The sequence below is a fragment of the Rissa tridactyla genome, chromosome 9, assembly GCF_028500815.1.
Source record: "Rissa tridactyla isolate bRisTri1 chromosome 9, bRisTri1.patW.cur.20221130, whole genome shotgun sequence".
Classification (NCBI taxonomy): domain Eukaryota; kingdom Metazoa; phylum Chordata; class Aves; order Charadriiformes; family Laridae; genus Rissa; species Rissa tridactyla.
In genome coordinates, this window is record NC_071474.1 from 37559371 (window position 1) to 37586243 (window position 26873).

A 26873-nucleotide genomic window follows, 5' to 3' on the forward strand; every position below is an offset into this window, starting at 1 on the left:
CGGCTGGATTAAGACCTGAGCAAATTTCATTCACGTTTAGTGCGTGTAGTTTATATACAAGCTCGTTACCTATTTTATCCATCTTTATTCTTTAAAATAACACTGGTAGTGTAACTGTACCTCCTACAACTTCCACACTTCTTTGTTTTCCCTCTAACATCCATGTCTTTTTGTGTGTTTATCCATTATTGTATCGTAAACCTTGCTTGTAGATAACAACACTTCCTAGTAGTCGAATGGAAAGAGCGAATGAGCCATGTTTGTTTCTACTTTGTGTACCTTTGTTTTATACGTGTCACGATTTGGGGTCCTAGTTATTCGTACAGTATGTTGGTAAACCCTGATTGAAGTATGTCTTTGTTAAAATGTGACGTCTGACTTGCCAACAAGGCTTTTCTAAATGAAATGTGGTAATTCTTCCTCCAGCTGTGGTTGGCCCTTTCTTTTAAACGCATCTTCCTTGTTTGTCCTTTGGTGCAGCGTGAGCAGAGCAAGTCCCCTGAGGTTGTGTGTTGTGAAACTTAAGTCTTACAGAATTTGCTTTTATTCTATTTTGTACAATATTAAACAAAATTATATTTAGTTATTCTGAACATGTTTTAATTGACGTGAGCAGAGTTTTATTGCATGCAAATATATTTTGTAACACATAAATGCTCTCTGCATGTCAGTAATAGCATTTTGGTATGGTTTGTTCTTACCAAACACTGGTATTGAATGGATTTAGCTTTTCTGCATAATTTTTCTGATAAATACTGTATAGGACAATAGTAGTTTGAACTATAATAATAACGTTCAGGGGTTTGCTAATTAGAATATTGAAAAAATATCAACAATTGAAGCAATATTTTTTTAAACAATGTAAAATTAGGAATATATAGCTAATTATGTTAATTGTGTTTCTGTTCAAGAGGATATTACTAAGTTTTTGAAACAAAGCAGAACTAAAAATTAAACCTCAAATATTTCCTGAACATAATTGCTACAGAAATCCATTTAGAATTATTAGGAAACCTGAATGTACATCCAGAAGAGACAGAGAGTTCACTAGATCATATCTAGAGATTATATTTTATCTGATCTACAGAAGCTGGGCAGAATCCTTTGGGCTGTGCTATAGTGTTAATGTTAGTTGGAAAAGGTTGGTGTATGTTGGGCTTGGATAAGGCACATATCAGTGTTTAGTTGTCTGGCTTTTCTTTGTTTTCTAGTTGTGAGATGCTGAAGAATAGGAGTTCTGAAATTAATTTGAGAGATGTGGTCATTAGCAAAAATAAATGAGCATTTTCAGGAGCAGTACTTGTATATCATCTGTAATTTTGTTGAAAAAGCAAGCGTTTGAAAGAGATAAAACTAATTAGCTTGGGCATATTTTAGAGTATTGTTTTGGAAATGACTCACGGATTAAATAAAAGTGAGAAATAATGTGTTTTTCAGTTGGTCCAGGTCAGCTCTGTAGAAAGAAGGCTCTTAAGTTAGAAACCAGGTACATCAAAATTTTGAGCTTCGTCACCACTGTTTTATTTTCACTGCTGAAGTTTCCTGAGGGTACTTATCTTTGTCAATGCTGCAGTATACAGGCTTTTATTATAAGGGTAATATAGTAGCTAGAATTGGTTTTGCATGTTTTTTGTCCTATTCACAAGGTCACTGAGCCTTTCGGTTTGTTTTTTTGGATTGGGGGTTTTTTTTGGTGTTTTGCTGTTGGTTTTCTGGATTTTTTTTTGGTTTGGGTTTGGTTTGTTTGGGTTTTTTTGGGGGGAGGAGGGGTGTCTCCTCTTTTAGGTCAAAAGACAAGTTCGTGAATCAAGCTTTGTCTCTTGTTTTTATTTCTTGCCTTGTATCTGTGTGTTTCGGACTTAGTTTCAGTCTAGATCTTTAATAATTCAAAATGAATGTTCAGTAGCTTTGCTCTTGTTTAAAGTTGGTGAATAAGTTAGATTGCTTTCACGTTGTCCAAATTATTGATGCCTTATATTTGGCAAGCCCATCTCCCTGAGACTGTATGTGTTCAATTCCTTGTCAATGAGGTGAGAGGGAAACATTGTCAGCCTCTTTATATCCAGCTGAGGCCAGGTGTTGTGCATTAACATGTAAATAGTGCAATTAGTGCCAATTATGATTTAAAAAGAAACATTAAAATCTGCAGGAACACAGTTTGTCACCCATACTTTTTTGTGTTTTACTACTTTAGCTTCTTTTTTTAGGCATCTGTTATCAATTTCAGTCTTGATTACTGCAGGGCTTCAAGCTGATGCTGGCATCAGACACGTTAGATGTGTGAAGAGAAGAGACTGGAGGATCATGCAGAAAGAGGAACTCAGGTCAGATTGCATTTAAACACCTTGTGTAGCTTAACTCTGTATTTTTTTATGTACGTACAGGGCATAAGGTCTGCCGCAAACCTCAGATCACAGGGAAGCTGGGGTTCTCTGTTGCAGTTGAATATGCATGTACATATATGCATGTACAAGATAGCTGTGGGGAGAGTACTTAGAAGAATCGTAAGTCTTCTGATAAGCCAGTTTTAGACTTCATAACAAAACTTTACTAGATTTATTCACTGACAACACACTTGATACTGAGGATGTCCTGTCAGTTTGCAATACCTTGTGCTTATCCTGTTCTTTACCTTGTAAACTTTGTTACTTGGGTCACTGGTGACATGTTTTTCTGTGACACCTCTGAGCAAGTCATAGTTTTTCTCTTTGCTGGTTATATTGCTCACATACTTCAATAAAATGCTCATATGTAGTGCATGGCTATGTCGTCAAATGTTACTGCTGTTGGGTATGCTATTTTAGTATGCTTACATTTGAGCTTAAGAGAGGCTAATACTGATTATATCCTGATGAGGGTGCCTAAAATTTATGAGAGTTACTCTGCCTGGGCTACATCTCCACAGAAGCCTTTGCTTCTGCAATGGTCCTGGTGTCCCTCAGACGTCTAAGTCCTCAGGTAGTCTTCTTCCACTGTCCGAGTGTTCTTCTCCACCCAGCAGTAGCTGGGACTGGGACATAAGCATGCTATGTGGCAGGCTGTTTAAACATTGCATCTTTAGACATTTGCATTTGCTAAATTATGCACAAACTGTCAAAAGAATACTTTTTATCAGGTACCACTTCATGTGAGAAAAGGACTCTGTATGGTAGTGTGAGCACTGGCTCACTGTTCTGAACAGTTAGATCCCACTTCTATTCAGCAGCGCTCCAGTTTTATCCCGGCTGTTTAGAAAGCTTCCGAGTCCTTGACACAGGGATTCTCTGGGTGATGTTGATCTCACGTCTCATTTTCCACTTGTAGCAGGAAATTTTGCTACTTCTTCAAGTGTATGTTGTCAAGAATTTCTTTTACGTATCTGAAAAAAATTATTGATTCTTCATCTTTCTCTGCCCCATGAGGCAAAAGATGGTGAATTCTAAATAAAACAGAATAAGGTATTTATAGTGATGTTTGCATTTATACATGTTCGTGGCAAGAATACAATTAAGATGTGCATCTTTTATAATAATTGTGTTCTCATTTGTACAGCATACCATGAAATTAAGACTGCTTCTGCTGGTTTATCAGGTCTCTTAATAGGCTCATGGTCAAGAGTAGTTGTTGGACTGCTTTCTTAGGCTCTTCTGTTCCTAGTGTAATGGAACCTCAGTCAAATAAAATACATTATTTGCATTGCTGACCAGTTCTTTCATCTCATGATGATTCCGAGATGTAGATGTTCAAGAAAATCTGAAGTGCCAAAAGATGAGTACCTTTCTGTTTGTATAAATTGACACATTGACTTTAAAGAAAAGCTAAGTACATTTAATATTGACATCAGTCTTACATCTGCTTCGTAGTGTGATCCCTTACAGAACAGTAATGCAAAAAATAGTTGAACAGTACAGTTTGTTTTGTATTAATATTTAATCTGATACCAAAAGCACTTAAAGGAGCGAGGGATGTGAGTCGTCTATTAGAAAGGGCGTCTTTGTTGCACTGAGCAATTACTACCCAAGTAAATGAAACCAAGAAGTTTGTACTAGTATCACCAAGTTTTAAAAATTGTTCTGCTGGGAAAGCTGTTGTTTCATTTTCTGTTTTTAAGAGTTGTTTCTTCAGAGTCAATCAAAAAGTAAATTCCTTGATCTTAAGCACAAAGGTACAAATTAAGGCTAATAAACTGGTATTGAGTGAGTCAGAGAAGCACTGATAAATGTGAATGCTTTTGGGAGCGTTCTGCAGCTCTTAGTTGTGGAAGAGCTGTACAACTTTCTAAAGAAAATAATCAAATCAATGAAACGTCAATTATTAATGATCTGTGTTGCCAGAAAATTGGAAGAGCTAGAAGAAAATCGGTATGCTGTTCCAATCCCAGGAATGATGAGCACACACAAGGTTCTTCTAAAATTTGGGCCAGTCTGCTAGCAGAGCCTTCCCGAGCTTTGCCTGCTCCCCTGGGAGTGTGAGGGGAGGCAGTGCTGACAGGATGATGTGAGGATTTCAGCTTTCTTTTCAAGTAAAGTAGTGTTCCTCTCAGTCATGAGAAAGCATGAAACGATTCCCGTTGGGACTAAAGGAGCTCGAAGGGAAATGGATAAAAGGGTTTAAGAAAAATCTCATAATTTAGAATTATCCCTTGTTTTCTGGGGCCTTTGTCATTATTTCTGAACAGTTGGCTCATAAATACTTCTTTGCATTCCTGTATCATTTTCAGGGCCTCATTGATTTAGACTATTGAAATGTTTGGATTTGACCATACAGTTTGGCACCAGCTCAGGCCTGTATCTTGGTCTTCTGGTACAGCGGTGGGCTGCCTCCTGTTTGCGACGTACTGCTCTTGCCAGTAGCTATTGTTTGTGCACAAATCAGTTGCTCAGTGATTGATGGACTTCCCAGGAGTAGAAAAAGTAGGTGTTAATGCCGGAAGCAATCACCTCAGTGCTATTGTCCTCTCCCATATTATACCTGTGGCTGAGGTAGCTCAATAGTGCCATATATTGGAGTAAGTCCTTCATTGCCCATTATGAATTACTGCAAGTTGCGCATCATCTTCCTGTGCCAGTGAAACACTTTTTCCTTTTTTCTCTCCCCTCGCACCAGTTCTAGGAATTTTCTCTTGAAGGCTTTCAAATCGCTTTTCCTAAAGTTTCAGTCTTGCTGAAATATTTTAAACTCAGAACTTCCCGTCCGAAATAAACCAGGTGCTCATTCGTAAATGAACTCTTCACAGTTTCCTTGGTGTTCTGCTATATAAATTCTTAGATGTATGTGTTCATGCTATACAGAACATTACTTTGACCATTAGGAGATAAGTAAGGTCCTGATGCTAACTGCAGGCCATATAATTTGGATGTGCTCTTCTAAAATAGCACTATCAAAATCAATGTAGTAATTCCTTTTAAGTCCATCTGAGAATCTGTTTTTTCACTCCAGTTCTTATGCAGACAGATGGTCTTCCATACAGCTGGAACAGTGTTTCATGCTGGTATCTTAGATCTCTTGAATTTTAAGGCGGGTAGTTTTTATATTTTCAATTGTCTTTTAATAAGTTTCATTGTGTTGCACAGCAGGTGGGATGATGATGTGGGTGCTTTATAAACTAATTTTGTCAGTAGTCTTTGCAGCAGTATTTTAAATATCTAGTGGTGTTATTGATTGGCATTCCATTTTAAATATTGATAAGAAATTATTCATTTATTTAATGCATAATTTCTGTCACCTTGTTTTGGCTATGGAAAGAACTGATCTGTTAACTCTCACCACAATATTTATGGATTAAAACCTCCAGCTTTAAAATTAAAAATAATTAGCTGTTGTCACAGTACTAATTATTGTACATACAGTATCAGCAGGGCTATAATCTATCTGTCCAATATGCGTTCTACTCAAATTGCATTAATCATAACTTGCTTAAATGTTAGCAAATGACTCTACAAAGTGCTAGCAATAGCGATTCTTGCAGTCTAGAAATAATGAAGATGTAAATCACTTCTACACATCATTGCTGTAATATTCATACAATGGGATACGAAACTGCTGCATCCGCTTTTATACAAATATTTAAGATAGTTGCTCTTTGTGATGGCAGCATGGTGTAGTACCTCAGTTTATTTCCAACTGTGGAGGACCGTGTCATAGGCAATGGAGCTGGTGAATTTAGGTTTACTTTTTCAAGCTAGTCGTGAAAGTCAGTACTGGCCAAGTATACTCTAAGTTCAAAATAACATTGTAGACTTTTTGAACGTGATGCTTTACGTTAGCATGCATAGTGGAATTTATCCTATGAAATTCTACATGTCGACTATGATGGTTTTCAGGTTTTTGTGTGAATATTATATGTTCACGTAGCGCAAATTATTATGGTTTACTCACTTCAACAGGGGTGTGCAATTTTATATGACAATGTATTGCTTCAGAACTTATTTTGTATGTGCTTTCTTATATTATGTAGTTTGCTTGATTCTTATTCTGCTTTCTTTGGATTCGAGTCTGTATTCCTTCATATATTATCAATACTGGCCGCAACATTTTGCAGTCAGCTCAAAAGCAAACACTCCTGCAAGCTCTAATGCCGGGAAGGGTAAGCATAGTTTATTGGGGAGACCACCAGCTCGAACCCTCCATCCATAGTTTTTCCTCTGGGAAAATGCTGTAAACCTATTTTCTTGCCGTGCACATTTCATTGCACGTTTCATTTCAGAAGCTTCTAACTATCGCTGCGGTGATAAACCTGAGCAGCCGCACCAGGAGTTGAGTCATGGTACCCGTGGGGCCACAGCAGGAAGAATGACGCTGTGATAGTTTGCTTAACTCCTGCGCCTTCTTTTCCATTTTTCAAATGCAATTTGTATGCTACAAATTCCCGTACAGAATTGAATAAATATTCAGAAAATGGATACTCTTCCAAGATGGATTAGAGTGGGAATATTTAAGTAAAGTTTTCAAGCTCTTGTAACATGAACTCATTACTGGGTTTGAAATTTTTGGAGGCTGTACGTTTTAATTATTGTTTTGAAGAGCGGCAGCACTTAGAAGGCTTGAGAGTTTGTCCCCAAGTTTCGTTTATCACAAGGTTAGCAACCATTTGATGGCTATCATCATGCCTGAGAATCTCAGGAGAAGGGGATTTTAAAAGTGTTTTTATAAACAAAAAGAATAAAAGTAAGACAGAGTAATAATGAGGAGCTGCATTTGTCGGCTGCTTTCTGAAGTGTGCCATTCTTGTTGCTATGATAATAGAGAAAATTAATACATCCTGTCAGGACCGCATGACAGGAACACTAAAAAGCTGTGAAGTGACTGTACACAGTGGAATAAAGGAAATCCACTTTGATCTACCATTTTTGATGTTTTATAATTGCACTTATTATCAGGTCCTTTACTCTCTTCTTATTTGACACAAGATCCATTATCAGTGACAGCGTGAATGTGAACACGGGCTTGATTTGAGGATGAGGTAATGGGGAAAAAAGCTTTTTGTTCCTAACAGTTGAGAAAAGGGAAAAAAAAAATTTAAATCATTTATGTTAGTGCTATCAGCTAATATCTTCCCAGAAATGCTCCCCTTCATATTGTTTATATGCTGCATTTGAGTACAGCCTGTTTAATTAGCTCCCTAATGAAATATTGTATAACAAAATGGAAATTTATCATTTGCTTTTATGCCTTTGTTCAGCTACAAACTAGGGCAGGTCACTGTGCCCAGCCTGAACTAGACTCTGTTTTCTTTTGTGCTGCATTTGAATAGAACCCATTTAATTTTTTTATTTTAAAAAAAATGCTGTCTATTGAAAATTTTCAAACAAAGGGATAAAGTGCTGTCCTTTTAGCTTTCCATGCTGTCTCTCATCTCTCCTGTGTGAGATGAGAAGTACTGCCTCACAAAGAGGCAGATTAACAGGTATCTTGTCTTTTATTGGGCTATATAGTAGAATTAGTCTGTCTTTATAGCATCAGTGGTGGATTCAGAATCCATGTACTCTTTCTCTTATATATGAAGAAAAAGTGGTAAATTGGTTATTTACTATTTTAAACGAAGTTGAAGTTACGCGAAGAGAGTTTTACTTAGTTCCTACTGAAATCAACAAGAAGCTCCTGTGGGCTGTATTTAGCCTGCATTTTGTTTACCTTGGGTTTGGTAGGTAAAGAAATAAATGACCAGAGAAGTTGCGGCATTTCCATACGGGCAGGCATGAGCTCAGCGCCGCACAGGAGCCCCCTGCGCCTCATCAGAAAAGCTTCTCTAACTTAAAACTTCCACCACCATCTGCGAAAGTGAAATCTGCTGCTGTGACTTATGCCTGACATTAAAGCGTTGCCTGTGTTTCTACCGTAGAGCTTTAAAATGTAAAATCCCATTTCTTTGAAAGTGTGCTGAAGCCCCAACATTTCAGGAAATGTGTCAATTCCAGTGACGTTTCCCCAAAGAAGAGATCTCTGTCTGGAGGTGAAATTCCTCATCAGAGCAAGAGGTTCACAGAGGAAAGGGAGTTGTCAAGATACTTGCCTGGAAAGTCTAATAATGGTGGAGAAGATGATTGAAAATGATACCCTCGCACCTGGTACACAATTAGTCTTCTCTCTTTCTCACTCTCTGACCTAATCTCTTGGGAGGTTCACTGCATGTAAATAATCAAATATTTATTGGAGTAGAGAGACGCCAAGGTGCTCCGTAGCGCAGTGGTCAGGCACTCCCACCTTATGTGACTGACAGAAGTTCAAATCTCTGTGCCAGCTACGTTTTAAGAGTGGCATGTCTCAGGTAGTAGGTGGATGGTATTAGCGCCTAAGATTCCAATCCCACGTCTGTGTCAGACAGAACAAATAAAGCTGAGCCTCCCGTGCTCAGATGAAAGCCCTAAAGACTGGCTTTCTAGATTTGTGGGGAGGGAGTGTTTCCTCTGTTTTCTACCCTTACGTATTCTCTGCATTGCCTGGTTGTGCTTACATACATTGGAGTCTTCTGGTGAGCCAGACTGTCAAGTCTAAGGAAACTGTCACCCTGCATTCACTATTGCCAAGCTTAATAAGACGTAGCACTTCTGTAGTGCATTTTTATGTTCAAACTGTTATAGAAATATTAAATCAAATTCCGCTCTCAGCTGAACTGTATCCCCACTCATTGCTCAGTTTTGCTTGACAGTAAGAACTTGGGACAGAAAATAAAGAGCTTCATTGCACCGGCGGAAGCACCAGGAGAGACCGAGGGAGAGGGAATGTGTTACTGTACCCATCAAGAGAGTGCACTTGGCAGTTCCCTTGCGTTCCCCTGGCTTATGTGAAAGCAAAATAAGACAGTGTCTCACTTCATCTATGGTTCTCCCTTCCTGCTTTTGGGAAGGGAGCATCTCAGTGCGGTGTCTGTGCTGCAGTGACAAGAGTTTGTCCCTATTTTTGGTACATGTAGGGACCACATGTGCTTGTGCTCTCTGTAAACTCCACGTGGCAGCTGCCTACGGTCCTGCTCTACCTGGAGTTTGTGGTATTACTCAGTGTAGAATTTTCTTATAATTCATGGAATCTGTGCTGGAAATCTTCCAGGTGATTTTACATATTCAGTGATGACATGGACCATATTATTCACTGTTAACAGCAGCCATTCAAGGATGCTCTACTAGTATAACCTAACAGAATAGCTTTGTCTCTTTTGTCTTTGACTAATGCCATTGGGGGGGCTTTTATCAGTAGACATGGAGTTTGCTGCTGTTATTATGGGGTTGGGAGGGGGGGAGGGTTGGGCAATAGAATCATTTTGAAAGCAGCATGAAGTGTTTAGTTTTGTAAAGGTAAAGCATGGTAATTTTAGTGCTGCCTTTACAGCATGTGAAATGGAGCTAATGCTTCACAATGAAGAAGAATGCAAACGCTGTCATACTCAGAGATCATCTGGAAGGAGATGAATCACTAATCAGTAAATGAATAAAATTCCCAAGGCATTTTACTTTGTATTAATGTTGGAGCCTGATCAATACCATAAATGTCAACTACAGTTTCGGTCATTTAGTTCAGTTTCATGAAGTACAAGTCGTTTTTGCATTAGCTGTGCTGTCATGTGCAGTGTACAGCAATGTTTTTAATATAAATAATGTAGCAATGTAATCATATTTGTGCTGTCAAATTGCAAGAATACTCACGTGAGTTGAATTTTAGCTCAGCAGCTGTCCCAGGCAATGGCATCAATTCTTTCTTCACGGCCTCTTTGGGACCAGTGCAGTTGCTTTGCAACGTGCGGAGCGAGTGTGGGTGCTGGCACCTGCGCTGCAGAACCCAGCCGGTGGCAGGTCCTTCCCTTCCCTCTTTTGTTCCTGTCGAATCAACAGGACAGAATTAAAGCTTTGGAGATCGCTAGTAAACTAGCCTGAGAGTGTCTCTGCAGCCATCTGATATTCCCTCCTACATTGGGCAAAATTTTCATCCGAATTTGGCCTATGAACTACCATAGAGCTGTCCTAAATTATATCTTTATACTCAGTTCTTCTTTCTTCAGTTGGAACCAATTCATTGACATGTTTACTCATACGTTTTTCAGCCGTGTATGTATTTTTTCTACAATAGGATATGCTTTATTTTGATAGCTATGTGATGTGTTGCTTTTTCTTCAATGTAGGGTTGTAAAAAATAAACTGGAGGAGAAGGGAAGCTGTGTCTGAGTGGCCCCTTCCTTTTTGATCCCTATGATGTATTTTTCTTTCACAATTTTTACTTTGTAAGTGTGTGGAATTCTGAAGAGTTCAATTTTAGCTGAATGCTACAACTCAGCTCTAATAATTACTTTTAAAAGGTCATTTTGAAATTGCGTAAGCTGAAACTGCCTGCTGATCTTCACCCATTTCGTTCATCCTCTTTATTAAAAGGTAACTATAGCATGCATTATTGCCAACTCTTTCCTCCACCTCCTTGATACATTTGCTTTCTTTGCATTCAGTCTGCACGTTCCATAATAAAGGCAGGCAGGTGTATAAAGCACAGTGCAAGTACATGAACAGAACTATTTATTCTGTCCTGGTTTCCTTGGTTATTCTGTTATTTACTACTGTGAGATGAGTTTGGTGGAGGGTACTTTGTTACCTGGTTATTGCATCGTTCAGGTTGAAGTGCAGTAGTCCCATTTGTATTGTTCACAAGATCCATATGAGGTTATTTACAATGTTTGCTAAGAGTCACGTATTTCAAAAGACTGCAAGTAAGGACCAAAATTAGAATTTAAACATCAGGATGAGGATCCGGAGGAAGCTTGAATCACTATTCTGTTCTGGACAATAAATCCTATAGAAGTGGTTTCATGAGCTCCTTATGTATGTTGAGTTTGAAATTGCTATTTAAGTGTCAATACCTAGCTCACTCCAATATCTGCAAATCAAGTATTTAATCTCTAGTCTTTGCGTTATTGGTGGTACATGACTTAAGCCAGATCCGTTCTTTTTTCACAGCCGTGAGAATGGATTGCCTTAAACTTGTTTCATCAGTTGGCTGACTAAATGACGTCCTCGTCTTATTTTCCCCAAATGCCTTCTGACTAAACCAGGGCTGCCCTGATCATGTAGGAAGAAATTCACTGACGGCTGGAATTGGTTGAGGCTCTCTGGTTGGGGCGCGAAGCAAGTACTGAGTGCAGTTTTGTTCTGTGCGATTGTATTAACTTATGTGAAATGAAATCCTTAGAGATGATAAAAATTTAGCCTTGTAAATAAACTGAGCAAATATCAGTCTAACTTCTATTCTTTCCACTGGGATTTTAATTCAGTGGAGGTTTTTGAGTATGTATAAAATATACATATGTATATTATATACTTACACACATAAAAATCCTTCCTCTTTATATGTAGGTTTTGTACTTAGATACACTTAGGTTTGTATATTGCCTGCTTACTCTATCTGGATGAATAATTATCTATATAAAATTTTATACATAAAATATTTGCAACTTCAATGATAGTTTGTAGCAACCAATTCCTAGATTAAACGTGTTGTTAAAAAGAAAAAGGAAAAAAACACCCCAGGGTATTCCCTTTTATCAGTTTTAAATTTTTCTCCTAACAGTTTCATTTAGTGATTCACTCTACTTTTATTGTGAATGGAAATAATTGCTTACCTATTGAGTTCATTATGTTGATTCTCTATCTTTTACATCTTGCTTTTCTTTGAACTACACAATCTGTTTAGTGTCTCCTCACGTAGTGGTTTTTCACATGGCTAATCGACTCACCTGTTTGTAAAATCCTTTCTATTTTTACCAAATTGCTCTAAAAAAAAAAGCGTCAAGAATGGAACAAAATATTCCACACGATGTATATGTAATGATTTAACACTATTTGCCTTTTTACTTTCTGTCCAATTTGCTTTGTTTTCCATACTGTTACATTCTTTTACTAAAGCTGTACGTGGAAAAGGGGCTTTCATTGAGCTGTTTACAGACATACACAGGTCCATTTTCTGAGTACTTGGAGTTAATTTAGATCTCAGCAATCAATTTCAGGTACCTTGCGTTTATTGATGTGAATTTTCATCTGCTGATATATGGTCCATTCACATACCTCTGCTGGACCTTCTTATTTTACAAATGAAATAAGTTTGTGCCAACCTGTATTTTACTGGTTCAGTGGTTCATCCCTTTGTAAATCACTAATTCGTTAACCCCATTTCTGGAACAGAATCGTGTGGTGTTCCACAGCTGATATTTTAAAGTGACAAATTTTCTGTTTCTAAATATGTATAAAAAATGGATATGGCCTATCAAAGTTGGAATGTTAGCTTCTGTGGTTATATCTAGCAAGCTAAGGCAGAAAAACATAATTGAAATCAATGGAGTTAATCCCGTGTCATGGTGGTGTAACTGTGAAAAGAGATGGGTCCTAAATTTACCCCTAAATCTTTCAAATAAAGCCATCTGCTCAAAAGTTTGGTCAGAACAGGTTTTAACCCATCATCCTGGCGATAAAAGGAAAATGAATGATTCTGCACGGCATACAGCTTTTTGTACATAAAAATGAAGCAACCTTGAAAATCTATTGACTTTCCAGCAGGTTAATATTTTCTAGTAGGTGACTATAGTCTATAAAAGTCAAGCCTGAAAACAGATGAACGTTAAGTTCTTCTAAGTTGCTATAAATTGCTGAAATTTGCCTGAATACTTACCGAATGTATAATACAGTAAAGTCTGGTATTTGACCTTTGGGGTCTAAGTTTAATGGGAGTCCATAAACGTAGCAGCTCAGTTTACAGAGACACCCTATCCCAAATTTTATAGTGCAGATATGCTTATTAATAAGACAGTGAAAATCCTCGGTCAGTAGTTTTTTCCCCTGGACTTTCTAGGTGTCAACATGTGTGAAATACCAAGTTCTTTGCAAAATTCTGTGCAAAATATGATCCCTGTTGAATGGCCAAAACCACACCATAAAGTGTGAAATTCTCCAAGAAGCCCCCATCTTCTTGAACTCCGTTTGGGCAGTATGAGGAGGCACTCGCTGCCTTTGCGGTGCTGGCCCTGCTTTGGGAGTCTGTGTTTCTGGCTTTATTTTCATGGATAGTTCACACTTTCAAAGAGTTATGTTCTAAAAGCCATTTTTTTTTCTCTATTCGTGATTCTGAAATATGTAGGAGTTTGGCATAGAATTCAGAGCTGAACAAAGAATAATAATCGGTTTTCTTTCAAGAATCTGAATTTCTGAGAAGTTAGTGGGCTTGTTGTTCTTTGATTATAAGTACTGTAAGTTTCAGTTGAGGTATAATTATTTTTATATCTTATAATTATTACTACAAAAGCAGCTTTGCCTAGTCTGGAAAGCAAACAAAAATAGCTAATAATGAGTTCTGAATAATTTTGAGTCAGTTTTAAGAACGATAAGCAAAGACTCACTGCAGTGAGCTCTCAAACTTTGCATCACTTAAAGGGAAAGTTCTTTTATAGCAAAAGGTGCAGAGAACTTTTTCCTTTAACACGAACTCTTGCACTGTTTGACCTCAAAACATTAATTATTTTTTAATTTGGAATGGGTACCTTGATAAATCTTCAAGTCTTTATTAAGGATGTGTTCCTGTTTGATAGTCTCTTTTGTTTAGGTTTCAATTATTTAATTACAGGTCTTGATATGAAACTAATCATGCATGCATCCATATGAAGCTGGCATACTGACAGGATAAAATCATTAAACAGTCATTACTATAAACTGACGGTGGCCTGTAATTTTTGCAGCTAACGGGGGAGTTGATGCTTGGTGAACAATCCAATTAAAACTGGCAACAAAAGACTTAAAATGTCAGCCAAATTGCTTTTTAATAGTCAACGCAGCCGTCACAAAACATAAACATTAAAGTCCCCATAGTAGCATAAACCTTCATGGTGAAACAATTCTAGAAAATGAATAATAATTACTGTATCCTGAGAATTCTCTTAATAGATGTGCACTCATTAAAATACTTTGTTGGTTAGATTCATATGAAAAAGTATGTTTCCCTTGGTACTTCTTTATGCATTTGTTTTGAAGGTTTTATTCGATATTTTATAGACGTAATTTCTAGTAATATTCAAAAATGCGTGTCTTATTTACAAAGAGTTTAAATAACTGTATAGAGAGAAGCTTTGAGTGAAATGCACCGTAGAAATGTGTTGTGAGGTGAACCGAGGATATGGTCACAAAGAGCTTCTATAGCATATTAGCGCTGTAAAATTATGTAATCTTTGTTAATTTTGTTACTTTTGAATTGCAACTTTTGCAAGTTGAGCAAGAATAGCAGGAGAAGGTGTTCAACCTTACTGCCTGAAGTTAACTGTCTGAATCAGTTCATGCAGAAGTGACCCTGTGGGTACTTGAGAGATGCTCTGCTCAGATCTTCAAAGGTGTTGAAGAGTGCAGGGCTCCTGGTAATAAAATGCAGAGCAGACTTGAAAGTCCTAAATCGTTCTGAGGAACCAGGCCACGACCCCTGGTTTAGTCGAGTGGTAGGAGCATATTGGTGTTTCAGAAAATCTACATGCTTGCTTGTAAATGCCTAAATACGTGCTAGAGAGACTAACTTGAAAAGTGGTTTTGTGCCTAGGCTGTTATGTTCGGTTTTAGGCATTACATTAGCTGTTTCTGTGTTGTTATTCTGTCTTTCCCTACAGGAGTTTTTCTTTTCTTGACAAAAATAATCAATTTGTTGTTTACCATCAGTTACACATGTACCATTGTCTTTCCTCCCCGCAAGCTCAGTACTATAGGAGAAGTGTCAACAGTCCTAAATAAAATGTTAGCAAATATCAATGGCAGGAATAGATCTTGTAGAAGTACTTCTTTCATTTGTGGAGTAAGTTGTGAGGGACAGGAACTTGTTTACTTCATCTAGGGATAAGAGGCAGAAGTAGTCATTTGACTGATTCTACACTGAGGTATATCCTTTAACTAATTTAGTGTAATTTAGATACTGTGTAAAATCATTGGGTTAGTGACAAATAGCTTTCTGTTATGCTGTCTGACAATTACATGCAACCTCCTTCTTAAATAATACCGTGTACTTCTAAGGGTTACCAAGAAAATTGGTGCTTACTGTCCTACGGCTATGGTTACTACGCTTCTTGTTTTTTTTAAAAAAAAAATCTGTTATTTAAAACAATAATTCTCTGTTTAAATAGAGAATTAAAAGATAGTTTAAAATAATTCTCTATTTAAAAATCTGATTCTCTTCTAAAGCAAAACTTTAAAAGGACAATATAAGTTTTGAAACTGTAATTTGTCTTAAAGAACTCCTCTTTAAGAAATTTGTCAACTAAAGTTTGTGAAGTAGAATATAAGTGAAGCTGAAGGAAACAGTCTGGTTTCCTGCAAGCTCTCTACCCTGACCAACAGGGAACTAGTAAAGTTATTGAGAAAAATATGTCCTACTGTAATTTATGTAGCAATTGCAAAATATTTTGTAGGTCAGACTACTCTGAGGAGAGGAGAGGATAGGAGTATTGGAGTACTTTGATTTTTTTTATTTTTTTTTTTTTAAGAAAAGCTGTTAACAGTATTTCTTGACCAGTTATAAGCACACATACTCACTGCTTGTCAGTTCATCAACTGTACTTAAAACTAACCTCCACTAAGATGAGGTGTAAGTCTCTTCTTGACTTCAGGAAGAGTAACAGATCCTACTCCTAATTTATATAGCAAGTTTGAGTATATATATGGTCATTCAAGAAGAGCCAGGTGAAAGCATTATCAGTTTCACCAAAAGCCATTCATTTTGTTGGTTGGTAGCATGCTTCTGTATAAAGTTGTCTCTGATTATCCCAAATAGCTAGCAGAAAATTGTAGCAGCAAACAACTCTGCTACCCCATACGGTCTACAGAGAAAGAACAATTACATTCCATTTAATTCTCAGAGAATACGGCAGAAATAATTTCTACAGAGCCAGTACAGGGGATACACATTTATAATCGGAGCCCAGTGATTGATGGTGAATTCTGGTTGAGCTTTGTAGGTCAAGGGGTATTTGTTCTGAACAGCCTGCTTTGAGCAAGGTTGTCTTCTACTTCTCTACTCCTGTAGAGCAAAGCCACCTCGAACCAGGACACCACCCAGATGATGCCAGCGCTACTATGGTTCCCTTGGACCATGGCTGCACCACTACACCTCTTCCCCAGGACAGCAGGGAAACAGTCTAGAAGTAAACTTTTCTACAAAATGCCCAAATCTACTTTACAAAAAAAACCAGCCAGTAGCATGATTGAAAGTAATGTTTAGCTTATTTCAGTGTGATGACCACACGTTGTGCTCCTCTGTATCCTCCAGCTGAATGTGATGTTGAGCCCTCTCTAAGGCTTTATGCAGTACTATTACAGACATTGTAGTCTATTTAACTGGCTACAGTGTTTACGTAAAATCTGGATGCAGAGTTAAGAAAAATATTTCTTAGTATTTATTTATAAAACAATACTACATTAGTATTATTTTGATGAATTTGAGATAGATATGCATATAGAGTCACAGTTAAACTCTACATGTGTTTAATATTATGGATATGCTTACATGTATTTAATATTATGGATATGCTACATGTGTTTAATATTATGGATACGCTTGACACCTTTTTATGCCCCTCCACAAGTTACTATATAACTACAGATAAATGAAATACATATATATTTTTAATACTCCCTATATTCATACAACAGTCACTGGAAATATACATAAAGATGTTCATATGAAGCAATTTAATGTCAAGGTGAAATCCATAATAAAAACATATGGAATGCTGTTTTATTGAATAAAATAGAGATCTTCATTTTCCTACGTAAGCTATAAACATATTCTTTAGAATATTACAAATACAGAAACTAATCTCTATTCCTCCTGGTGTTTCCTCATTAATATCTTTCTAAAAGCATTGTCTTAAAAATGAAGTAAATACATGGGGGTAGAGACAATTACTGAAAGATCCGGAAGAGCTTCAAGCTTCTATGCCTGTACATGGTATCGATCATAAAAATGGATCTAGTATTTTCAAATATGTTCTGCAAAGTAATGTCAGGAGACATGCTGGATGTCTGGATTTGACATAATAATCTGGAGTGCAGAGTCAGGTGTCCTGAGCAAAACTTTTATATATTGAGGTGGGAGAAGCTGGTGTGCGGTTCATCCTTGAAGCCAGAAAGTTCAGGCACTTCCACTTTGAAATAAACTTAAAGTTTGCAGTGCTGCCAACAAAGCACTAACCCTGTCTGAGTCCAAATAGATAGGGAATATGCTTGGGATCTTGCCCCCAGTAATTTCAGGAATGCGCATGAAAATGCTCATCAGGGCTTGAGTTTGGGTCCTGAAGTAGCTGGCAGGTTTAACCATGACCTATATATTTCTGTGTAGCTTTTTATATTTCATAGAGCTGCATAATATTTTATATTTACAAAAATTATGAATTAGAAAACTGATCTCTCTCATGGCTGGCCTTTAAGTTGAACAGGATCCTGTACTTCATTCCACTGGTAGGACTCATGTCACTGTCCCCAGCCTTGAGAGGGCAAGTACTAAAATGGAAGAGTCTTCACCTCAGCCGTCGCTGTGCGGTGAACTCGAATGCTGCAGGATTTTACATTAGTTGGGTCTATAACAGGGCATGGCCTCAAGCAGTCTTTTTTTCCTAAAAATGCTGCAAAGTAATAGGAACACAGATGAAGCAGGTAAGAGGCAGGCCAGGAAGGTTATCATCCACTGTAGGTGACCACTTTATTGGTGACCAAGTGGCTTAATGTGTCCATGATATTTCCATTGAATGACTGGGCTAAATACACTATGTGTTTCAGTATGATTTATAGTTGCTAATTCCATTACCCAAAGATCCCTTTTAGAAAGCCCTCACAGCTAATGAATTTAATGACACAAAGGCCAAAACTAGAATATATATCACTCTGCCGAAAACCATCAATAACTGGGGAAACATTAATTTTTACAGACGTAGCTGGTTGCAACCTCTTTTACCAATCATAAACTGCTCTTTAATCAAAATCTGTTCACCTCTAAGGTCATCAAAATTTGCTGCCAGGCTACTTGTAACTGCCTGGCTTTTGTAAACCTGGATGATAGGCGTACTCTGTAAACTATAATCTCTCCCACTTTGTTCAGAGTTTTAGAATAGCGTTTGTACTGTCCCCTGTGAGTTGCCACTGAGAGAAGTTACAACTCATTATATTGACTGAACCCACCACTTTTAAGTAATGGCAGGAATTACGCATTCTCCTGAAATACCACCTTTCAGCGGGCTGGGAGCTGCCGGTCTCCCCTTCTGTCCTTTGAATGCTGTGTGATGTTAATTGCACCAGCAGCTGCTTGATCTGCTAAACAAACCACTGGGAGCTGGAGCTGGTTGTTCAGGTTGTTCTCTTGGTCTCCAGCATAATCGGAGTGCTGCTTTTCTTCTCCCTTCACGTTTTGTCCTTGACCTCTGTGGCTGACCCACCAACGGGCCTGTCTTGTGTTGGAACAAACTGTAGTGATTTAAGAGCTGTCCTGTCTCAACTGGAGGGGTGTTTGAGAGAGTCTGATGGATGTACCACCTGCAACGAAGGAGATGGAAGGGAGTGAGTAGGACAGTTTCATTTCGAATTTGTCATGTTAATTGACATAAATGTCAGCATTTCACATAAATGGAATAATGTTTTCACCTAAATATTATACATAGAGTGCATTGGTATTTAACAGCTGTATGAAGAAGTACTGTAGAACAAAGCTATCATTCAGACAGTTCAGCAGAACAAAAGCACGTCAGGAGCTCTAGCTCTTCGCTCCCCTTTGGCAATGTTTATTTTACATGAACACGCATCAGTGTGTTTATATCGTCAGATGCTTCTGCATGGAAACATTTAAAACTTGCATCTTGTCCACAGCACACAGTGTTATAACCTGAAACTCCTTTCTGGTTACCAACTACAGCACAGAGAGTGGCATCTTACAGTGCAGTGTTTATGGCCAAAATTATTCTACTTCAGCAGTCAGGCTCCCAAGTTAAAACACTGAGTGATGGAGTTAATTAAGGAGGAGTAGGGCTGTTGTAGCTCTAATGGTCTACAGATATAAGTGCCTCTAAGTGAGGCAAAGTTTGTCAGGAAAGGTAATGTCTTTCATTGCACCAGCTGATACAGCTGGAGAAAAATACAGATAGCTTTGGGCCCACAAGCCCAAACTTTTAGTTTATTAACATTTCTATCATCAGAAAAAGCAAAACCACTTCCCCACGCGTACCTAAAAAAGAGAGTATATCAGTTTTATTTCAAGTAAAATTGACAAGTTAAATATACGGTACAAAGACGACAGATGCCAGAATTTTTTGAATCTTGAAAGGCAGAATATTATTAAATGCATCCTATCAGCAGAGTTGGAAAGGGTGGCCATGTGATAGTTCCCTAGTGATAAATCATTGCCTTTCCTTCTCTAATGATTTCTAACCTCCGTTGTTCTGCCTGAAAAATTCTCCCACGTCTTCCTGCAGCTGAGTCAAGATACAGTTTGTTTGCAGAGACACTTCTGATTTATTTTTCCACAACACTATGAGATCTCCAGTATTTTTTTCACTTTTGTCACCTACTAATTGATGGTTTACCAGAAATAGAGCCCAGCAGTGTTACCATCCTGACGTGCAACAGAAATGGCAACTACAAAAGGAACTGCTCATGAAAATTCCTTATGCTCTCTATTGCTGGAAGTTTTGAGGCATTGATACTTAATATCACATGCAGGTAATAATGTCCATTTATACTATTTGATTTGTGAAGATTTTCTGGTAGGCTTTAAGTAATCCAGCATTTGTTTGTTAGGAAATGGACCAAAAATGTAAATTAAAATAATGGGAAGATCCCAGGTTTCTATTAGTCTACCTGAATAAAATGACCTCCAGAAGGAATTTTAGCTGAGTTTAGCACTATTTCATGAGAGACTGCATTAAGCAGAATTAAAGAAACATAAAACATTTACTTCTGTAAAGCAACATCATTTTAAACAAAGACCTGCTGGTGATGCTCCCATCGTTCCTTTTTAGTCTGGTATTCAAAACTGGGTAATTATGTTTTTGTAAAGTTTCCTAGAATGAGTTCCATTATGAGTGTTTACAAAACATAGTCACTCAGGTCTTGCAGTACAAGTTGTGACTGTGAACATAAAAATAGAAAAGAAAGTGCCACGCAGCCATCAGAAGTCCTTACTGTCCTTGTAGCTTATATGCAGAGTGGACTTTTTTTCCTGCATAGATAGACCATGCAACATTCAATGTAAATGTTACTTGTGTTTTAAAAAGAATTGAATTGCCATCATATTTAATTTTTAAACATGGCTAAACTTGGAAACGCTGAAGGAGAAATAAGTTTCTGTTAGCATTAGGAAATTATTCAAATTCATATTTTACCAAATCTTTCTTTGTTAAAATGATCCACAAGTCACGAGTTAGAAGCTGTTACTGTGTGTGTGTGCGTATAATTGTAAGGGATTCAAGGAAATTGAACATATGTGATACTGAGAGCATAAAGGAAACATTTAATGGGATCCATATGAACAGATTGGACGGAGTGTTTTAAGTATTATACATCATTTGTTTGACATCATTACATTACTATAATGTAAATCCAGCTGTATTTTGTGCTCATTGACACCATTCAAAATACGTGGCATGAGATCTCTGTTTATTTTACTTTGGAAGTGCTGTGTTTTCAGCACAGCCTAAATAATGATACGTAGGATTCATTCTACTCTTAGAGTGGCAGTATGGTTATGAATTTATATACTTGACTATTTGATGGCACACTTGTGCTGATAAATAAAGTGACCAGAGCAGCTAGATGATCCCCAATGCTTAATTAGCCCCTCCCTCCCTCAGTCTCTTCTGGGCCACCCCCACCTGCTCACCAAGGAAACTGCTGCTGCAGGGACGAGCCCAAAGCAGCATGGCCATGAGTCAGAAGTCTGTAGTGGGAAGTGGTATTGGTCTCTGGAGGTCTCTAAATCTCTTTTACTTGGTATGTCAACTCTGAGTCCATATGACCTTTAGTTTATAAGCTTTCATTACATTATAAACTTTATTTTGCATAAAACCATATGGTTTGTAGAATTCTTTAGAGATATGTGGTATTTTGTATTCTGGAAGATTTACTGTGTAGCAAGGCTCAGAAAAAATTATACGCAGCAAAACAATAATCTAAAGGTAAATTGGTATTAAAGGTACTGGATAGATCCTTTTATATCCTAGTGTTCTGACAAATTTCATGAAGCAAAGGATTTTGCAAGTAAGGTATGCCAACTAAATGTTGAGCTACATGAGAAGGAGAAAGTGTAGAGTGAATTGTCGAAACACAACATAAATTTATACATCAATAGAGCAATTTCATAAACAATATTTTTTTTCATATTCACCTTTTCTCAAAATATGTGACAGCAAAAATAAAAGGAATTCTGAGATAGGCAAAAAAATAATTAAGAGCTTAGTAAGGTCATTGGTACATACATAGAAAAAGAATACTTTTAAATTTAGAGTGGAAGGAAAGGGTGTCAAGACTTGCACATCAGTAAGTATATTAACAGGTAGCAGAGCCAGCACTCTGCAATAGTAGTACCTACATCTAGTTTTCATCTAGCATCTCAGAGCATAAATCTCATTGTAAAAATGAGAATTTTTATTCTATGCTTTTTAGCTCCAGTCTTACGCATGCAGATTCTCTGTCTTCCCTGCACTGAATCTTTTCCAGTTCTTCAGTGCCCATTTAAGTTGGGCACCGTGGTCTTCGGCATAATCCTTCCGTTCTGTTAGGTGGTGTCAGACACATCTTCCTGCGTGATGCAGATTTACCTGTTCCAAGGCTCTGTTTTGATAAATGGCATTATGCTCCTTCATCTCTCCATGAGAAAAAAATTACAGATTGGTTTGTAACTGAGCCGTAGTATAGCTGTAGAACTTTTAAATAAACTGAACTAAGCTCTCTGAACATATGTTGCTATTTTATTCATTAAATAACAGATTGCAAGCTAATTCATACTCAGCTGAGACATGTCTATTTAAAAATAAAAAAAAAATCCAAACATACCAATAAATAATGAATTTAAGAACAGAAAAAATTAAAATATCACAAAAGCACTACAGGTTGTATGCAAGCCTTTTAAGGTTCATTACTTTTTAATATATTCTCTCTGATATACTTCACTTAGTAACAATACAGGCTATTGTAGTCTTGTCAGTAAATGATAAAACAGTTCAATTACCCCTTCTTTCGATGTGGATCCAAAAAGTAAAGTAAAGTATACTTCAAAACTGTTAGGAAAATACTTCAGCAAAGGGCTGACTTATTTTCAAAACCAATTTTTAATCAGGTGCTAACTAGTTGATAAAGCTGCTTATTTATTTTTTGTCAGTCTATAAAGCAATTTAGCTACCTGTTTATGATTACAAAGGCATTTTAACCTGACTCTTAAGGAAGATGAGTTTATGTTCATGCTGCTCTCGTCCATCGGTCTGTGCCTCCGATAACTTTTGAGCAGAATGGCAGCACTCAAACAACATGGCAGAGTTGTGCTTAGAGATATGGTTTAGTGATGGTTTTTGTCAGAGTGAAGTCGATGGTTGGACTCGATGATCTGAAAGGTCCCTTCCAACCTAGACGATTCTATGATTCTTTACTTTACACTTTGTGAAAAATAAAGCCTAGTAAAAAAACAAGATCTGTATTATTGTATCTCCTGAAAGAAAAAGCAGTAGTAGTAGAACTCAGCAGCTGAAGAGGAGCTGTTGACATCTGTGCTCCATAGCTGTAGGATGCCACGCTCCATTATACAACTGCCACGGAGCTGCGTGTGCTCAGTATTGATCAAGGGCCATCCAAAAGAATGAGTCAGAACCAAAGAAGAGGAAACATTCAGGACTGAGGCAGAACTACTCCCTTCAAACTTCAAAGAAAGGAGAGCAAGTAGGAGTGCTTCAAACTAGCAGAATTACAAGGAAATTTTTTCTCGTTCATAGCTAGCATCAATACAGCGATTTTTATAAACAGCCTCTTCTATCTGTAAAAAAAAAAATGGGCTAAATGCAAGTGCAGATGAGAAGGCCAGTAGTGGGGTCAAGGGCATCTCTTCTGGCCTGGACGATCCTCGGATAAAAATCTGATTGAAGCAAATTATTGTAAATGTGAATTTTGAGATGAAATAATGTTTTATAGTTACATTTTTAGATGACTGCAAACTTCTATCGTGTCAATGAACACATTGAAAACAAATAATGCTGTATTTGCATGTCATACATAGACTTCTTGATGTAAACAAAACCCTAAAAATCTGAACATCATTAGCAATCATTAGAAATAAAAACGGGAGTTGTTATGGATAGCAGGATGCTGAACAATAGCAACAGGATAAAAATTCATAGCTAAGCTAATTTCTGTTTCACTTCCATATGTTTTGAAATCTTGTTGGCTTTAGTCAAATTACCTTGTGTAACATCACTTTCTAGGTATTTAAATGATTTTGCATTAAGTTATTTTACAGAGTCTACTGTTTATTCAGAGTTGTGAAGAACCGTAAGCATGCATATTTAGATATAATGCTGCTTTATATCCCAACCAACATTTTCTGTGGTATTAAAAAAAAGGTAATGAGATGTTGACTTAGTTTCAAGCAAAATAAAAATAACTTTGCCGAATCAGAAAGTCTGTAAAAACTAAGTGGAAACTAAGGCTGATTCTCAGCAGAATGAATTTGCTTTGCTTCACTGAAGTAAAGCTCTAATGCAGACGACTTGTCTTTAAATCACAAAAATACTTCAGAATCCGATGTGAGGTTTTCTGTGATGCCAGTAGTTGGATGAATGGGTGACAAGTGTGATAATTAAAAAGGAATCCCTGAGGAAATCTGATGCATTAATATATTGTGATAAATTGCACTGGGAGGCAGAAGGTACCCTACCCACCAGAAATACTTCACGGTTCACAAAGCAGAACCAGTCTATTGCATGGAACAAACTAAACTATTTGTCAGATAATTGCGTGCTATTGACAGCATAGGGACAGTACAGATAAAAGGGGAGGAAAGGAGCTGAGAGATGTGTTGCCGTATAGATGATAGGGGTTTTTTCCCATTTACCTAGAGAAGCAGTCATCACCTTGGCTGCTCGGCATTTACTGCGTGGCTTTTGATGTGCCTTGTAGAGTCTAACTGCGTGTCCTGGCAAAGATCAGCAGTTTTTGAACAGGACAGTGGCAGAACCATTAAAGTGACTTGTCATGCAAATTATAGGATGTATAATAACCCTGCAAATTTTCTCTTGAGTGGATTTAAGATTGATACCACTAAGTAAGGGAATGTCATTGATCAAATACTTGAGCATGCTGGACATCAAATGTTATGTCCAAAATTTGGGTAGCTTTCAATTCTAAAATAGCAGGATACAGGATTTACTGAGATTAATTATTATATGAAAGTGCCTTAGCAGATTATTTCAGAGCTCTGGACTGTTGACTCCAGTGATTTAATTTACTGAGGTCTCCAATTTTCTAATATGCTTAGAAATGCTTTTCTGGTGTATGCAAACTAATATTACAGCGTAAACGTTAATGTAACTGTAAGAATGCTGCCTTGATAAAAGATCAATGAAATTAAAAGGATTAAGACTGGGCCAAATCCGTGACAGCTTTGCTTACCACAGCATAGAAAAGCTTATGTGGAGCACTAAGTAACCTTGTTTCTCCAGTTGGGGTAAATTGTGACTGTCGCGGAGGAAAAAGTGCTTTTTTCCCTGCCAGCTGTTCAGGAAGGGAAGGGGCACGCTTTCATCTTTCACCTTGAAGACACATCATGTCATAATTTAAAGAAAGCATGTGTGGTAAATGGATGGCAACAACAGTTCCTTGCAGGGAATTTTTGCAGGTTCATCAGAGCTCCGCTCCAGCTGCTTTTGTGCAAATTTAACTGGACGTCTGCTAAGGTAAAAGGGAGAGTGAGGGTGAGTATAGAAACGGGACAGAGCTGCATTAGACATTGAGGTAAATTAGCTGGAAGAGTTTCAGGTTAACAGCTTCACAGCTCACCCAATCTGGCAGCAATTTTTATCAGCATCTTCTTTGCAAGGGATTTGTTATTGCTCTTTTAAAAAGGAATTTCTTGCCTCAGTTCTCCGTAGCTGTGTTTCTTGCTGTACCGAGAGTCTTCGAAGATTCTTGTGGGAATTAGAGAAAACAAGATTTTATTGTCCCTTCAAAGTACCATTACGCCATGTTTGTATCTTCATTGTCTTTTGCAGGAGAGTTCAAGCTCCCTGGCACAGGCTGAGCTGCTTTGGAGCCGTGCAGCAGCGATAGCGCAGGGCAGGACCCTGCGGCTGCAGCATCCCTCTCTGAGGGTCCCTAGGGCAGAGGTGGCAGGGCCTTGGGTACCCACCACACGTGTCTTTCACCCCATCTACTTCCCAGCTCCTCTGCCCTTAGCTGCCACAGAACCTTTTCTCTGGGTGTCTGGACCATTAGTGCTTCAGATAGTCTTCAGGAAGGCCTTTTCCCAGGTCTCATCTAACAAATGCAGTAACAGACTTGTAGAAATGTATTAACCTTGCTTTATGATAGGTGTTTGTTAGGTGGTAGAAATTATTCAATTATTTTCTCTCTTGATTTGAAGCGCAAGACTAATTCTTGTACTATTTCTTTCACTGACGTTCTTAAAGGAGATTTATACCTCATGAAATCAGTTGGTATCTGTGCTGCAATTCAATGTCAACTTGATTTATTTGTTCTTTACCCTTCTCCCCAAAAAATCCTATGACAAATTAAGTGAATGTTGTATCTTCTTCTTTTTTTTCCTTTTTCTTTTTTGTTTTTTATTAATCTACTGAACTATAGTGCTGGAAGGAGCGTGTCTGTGTCTGATATACCCCATTTCAGTGGTGTATGCAATTATTTCACATGTTGCAACAACATTTTACAGGCAACTGCGTTGGCAACATGATAAAGCACAATACTTTAATCCCAATAAATATTCTATCATGCTCGTGCTCTCTTGATCTTTTTAAAATAATAACGCTCCATGGGTTTCTTTGCTTTTTCTTTGTTGTTTCAGATATGCCAGGTAGCCCACACAACCAGTTCACCTTCAGACCCCTCCCGCCACCGCCTCCGCCACCGCACGCGTGCACCTGTGCCAGGAAACCGCCTCCAACAGCTGATTCTCTCCAGAGAAGATCAATGACCACCCGCAGCCAGCCCAGTCCGGCTGCCCCGACTCCCCCCACTAGTACGCAAGATTCGGTGCATCTCCATAACAGCTGGGTCTTGAACAGCAACATACCGCTGGAAACCAGGTACAGACCAACCTGTTGTACACTACATATCTCAAATGTTAGAAAAAGAAATTTAATAAAATGGGGAGGAGGCCAGATGTTGACTTGAAGTGGTGATTGGGAATTACGAGTTTGT

At 37.8% G+C, this 26873-nt stretch overlaps 1 protein-coding gene across 9 annotated transcripts in view; it reads left to right on the forward strand.

The window, feature by feature from the left end:
• Window positions 1–26873, forward strand: part of TENM1 (teneurin transmembrane protein 1) — a 942055-nt gene that overhangs the window by 756661 nt on the left and 158521 nt on the right. For all 9 annotated transcript variants that reach the window (XM_054214857.1, XM_054214863.1, XM_054214865.1 and 6 more), the window contains one exon: window positions 26518–26758. In XM_054214857.1, coding sequence (XP_054070832.1) covers window positions 26518–26758 — 241 coding nt within the window. The remainder of the gene's footprint in view (window positions 1–26517; window positions 26759–26873) is intronic.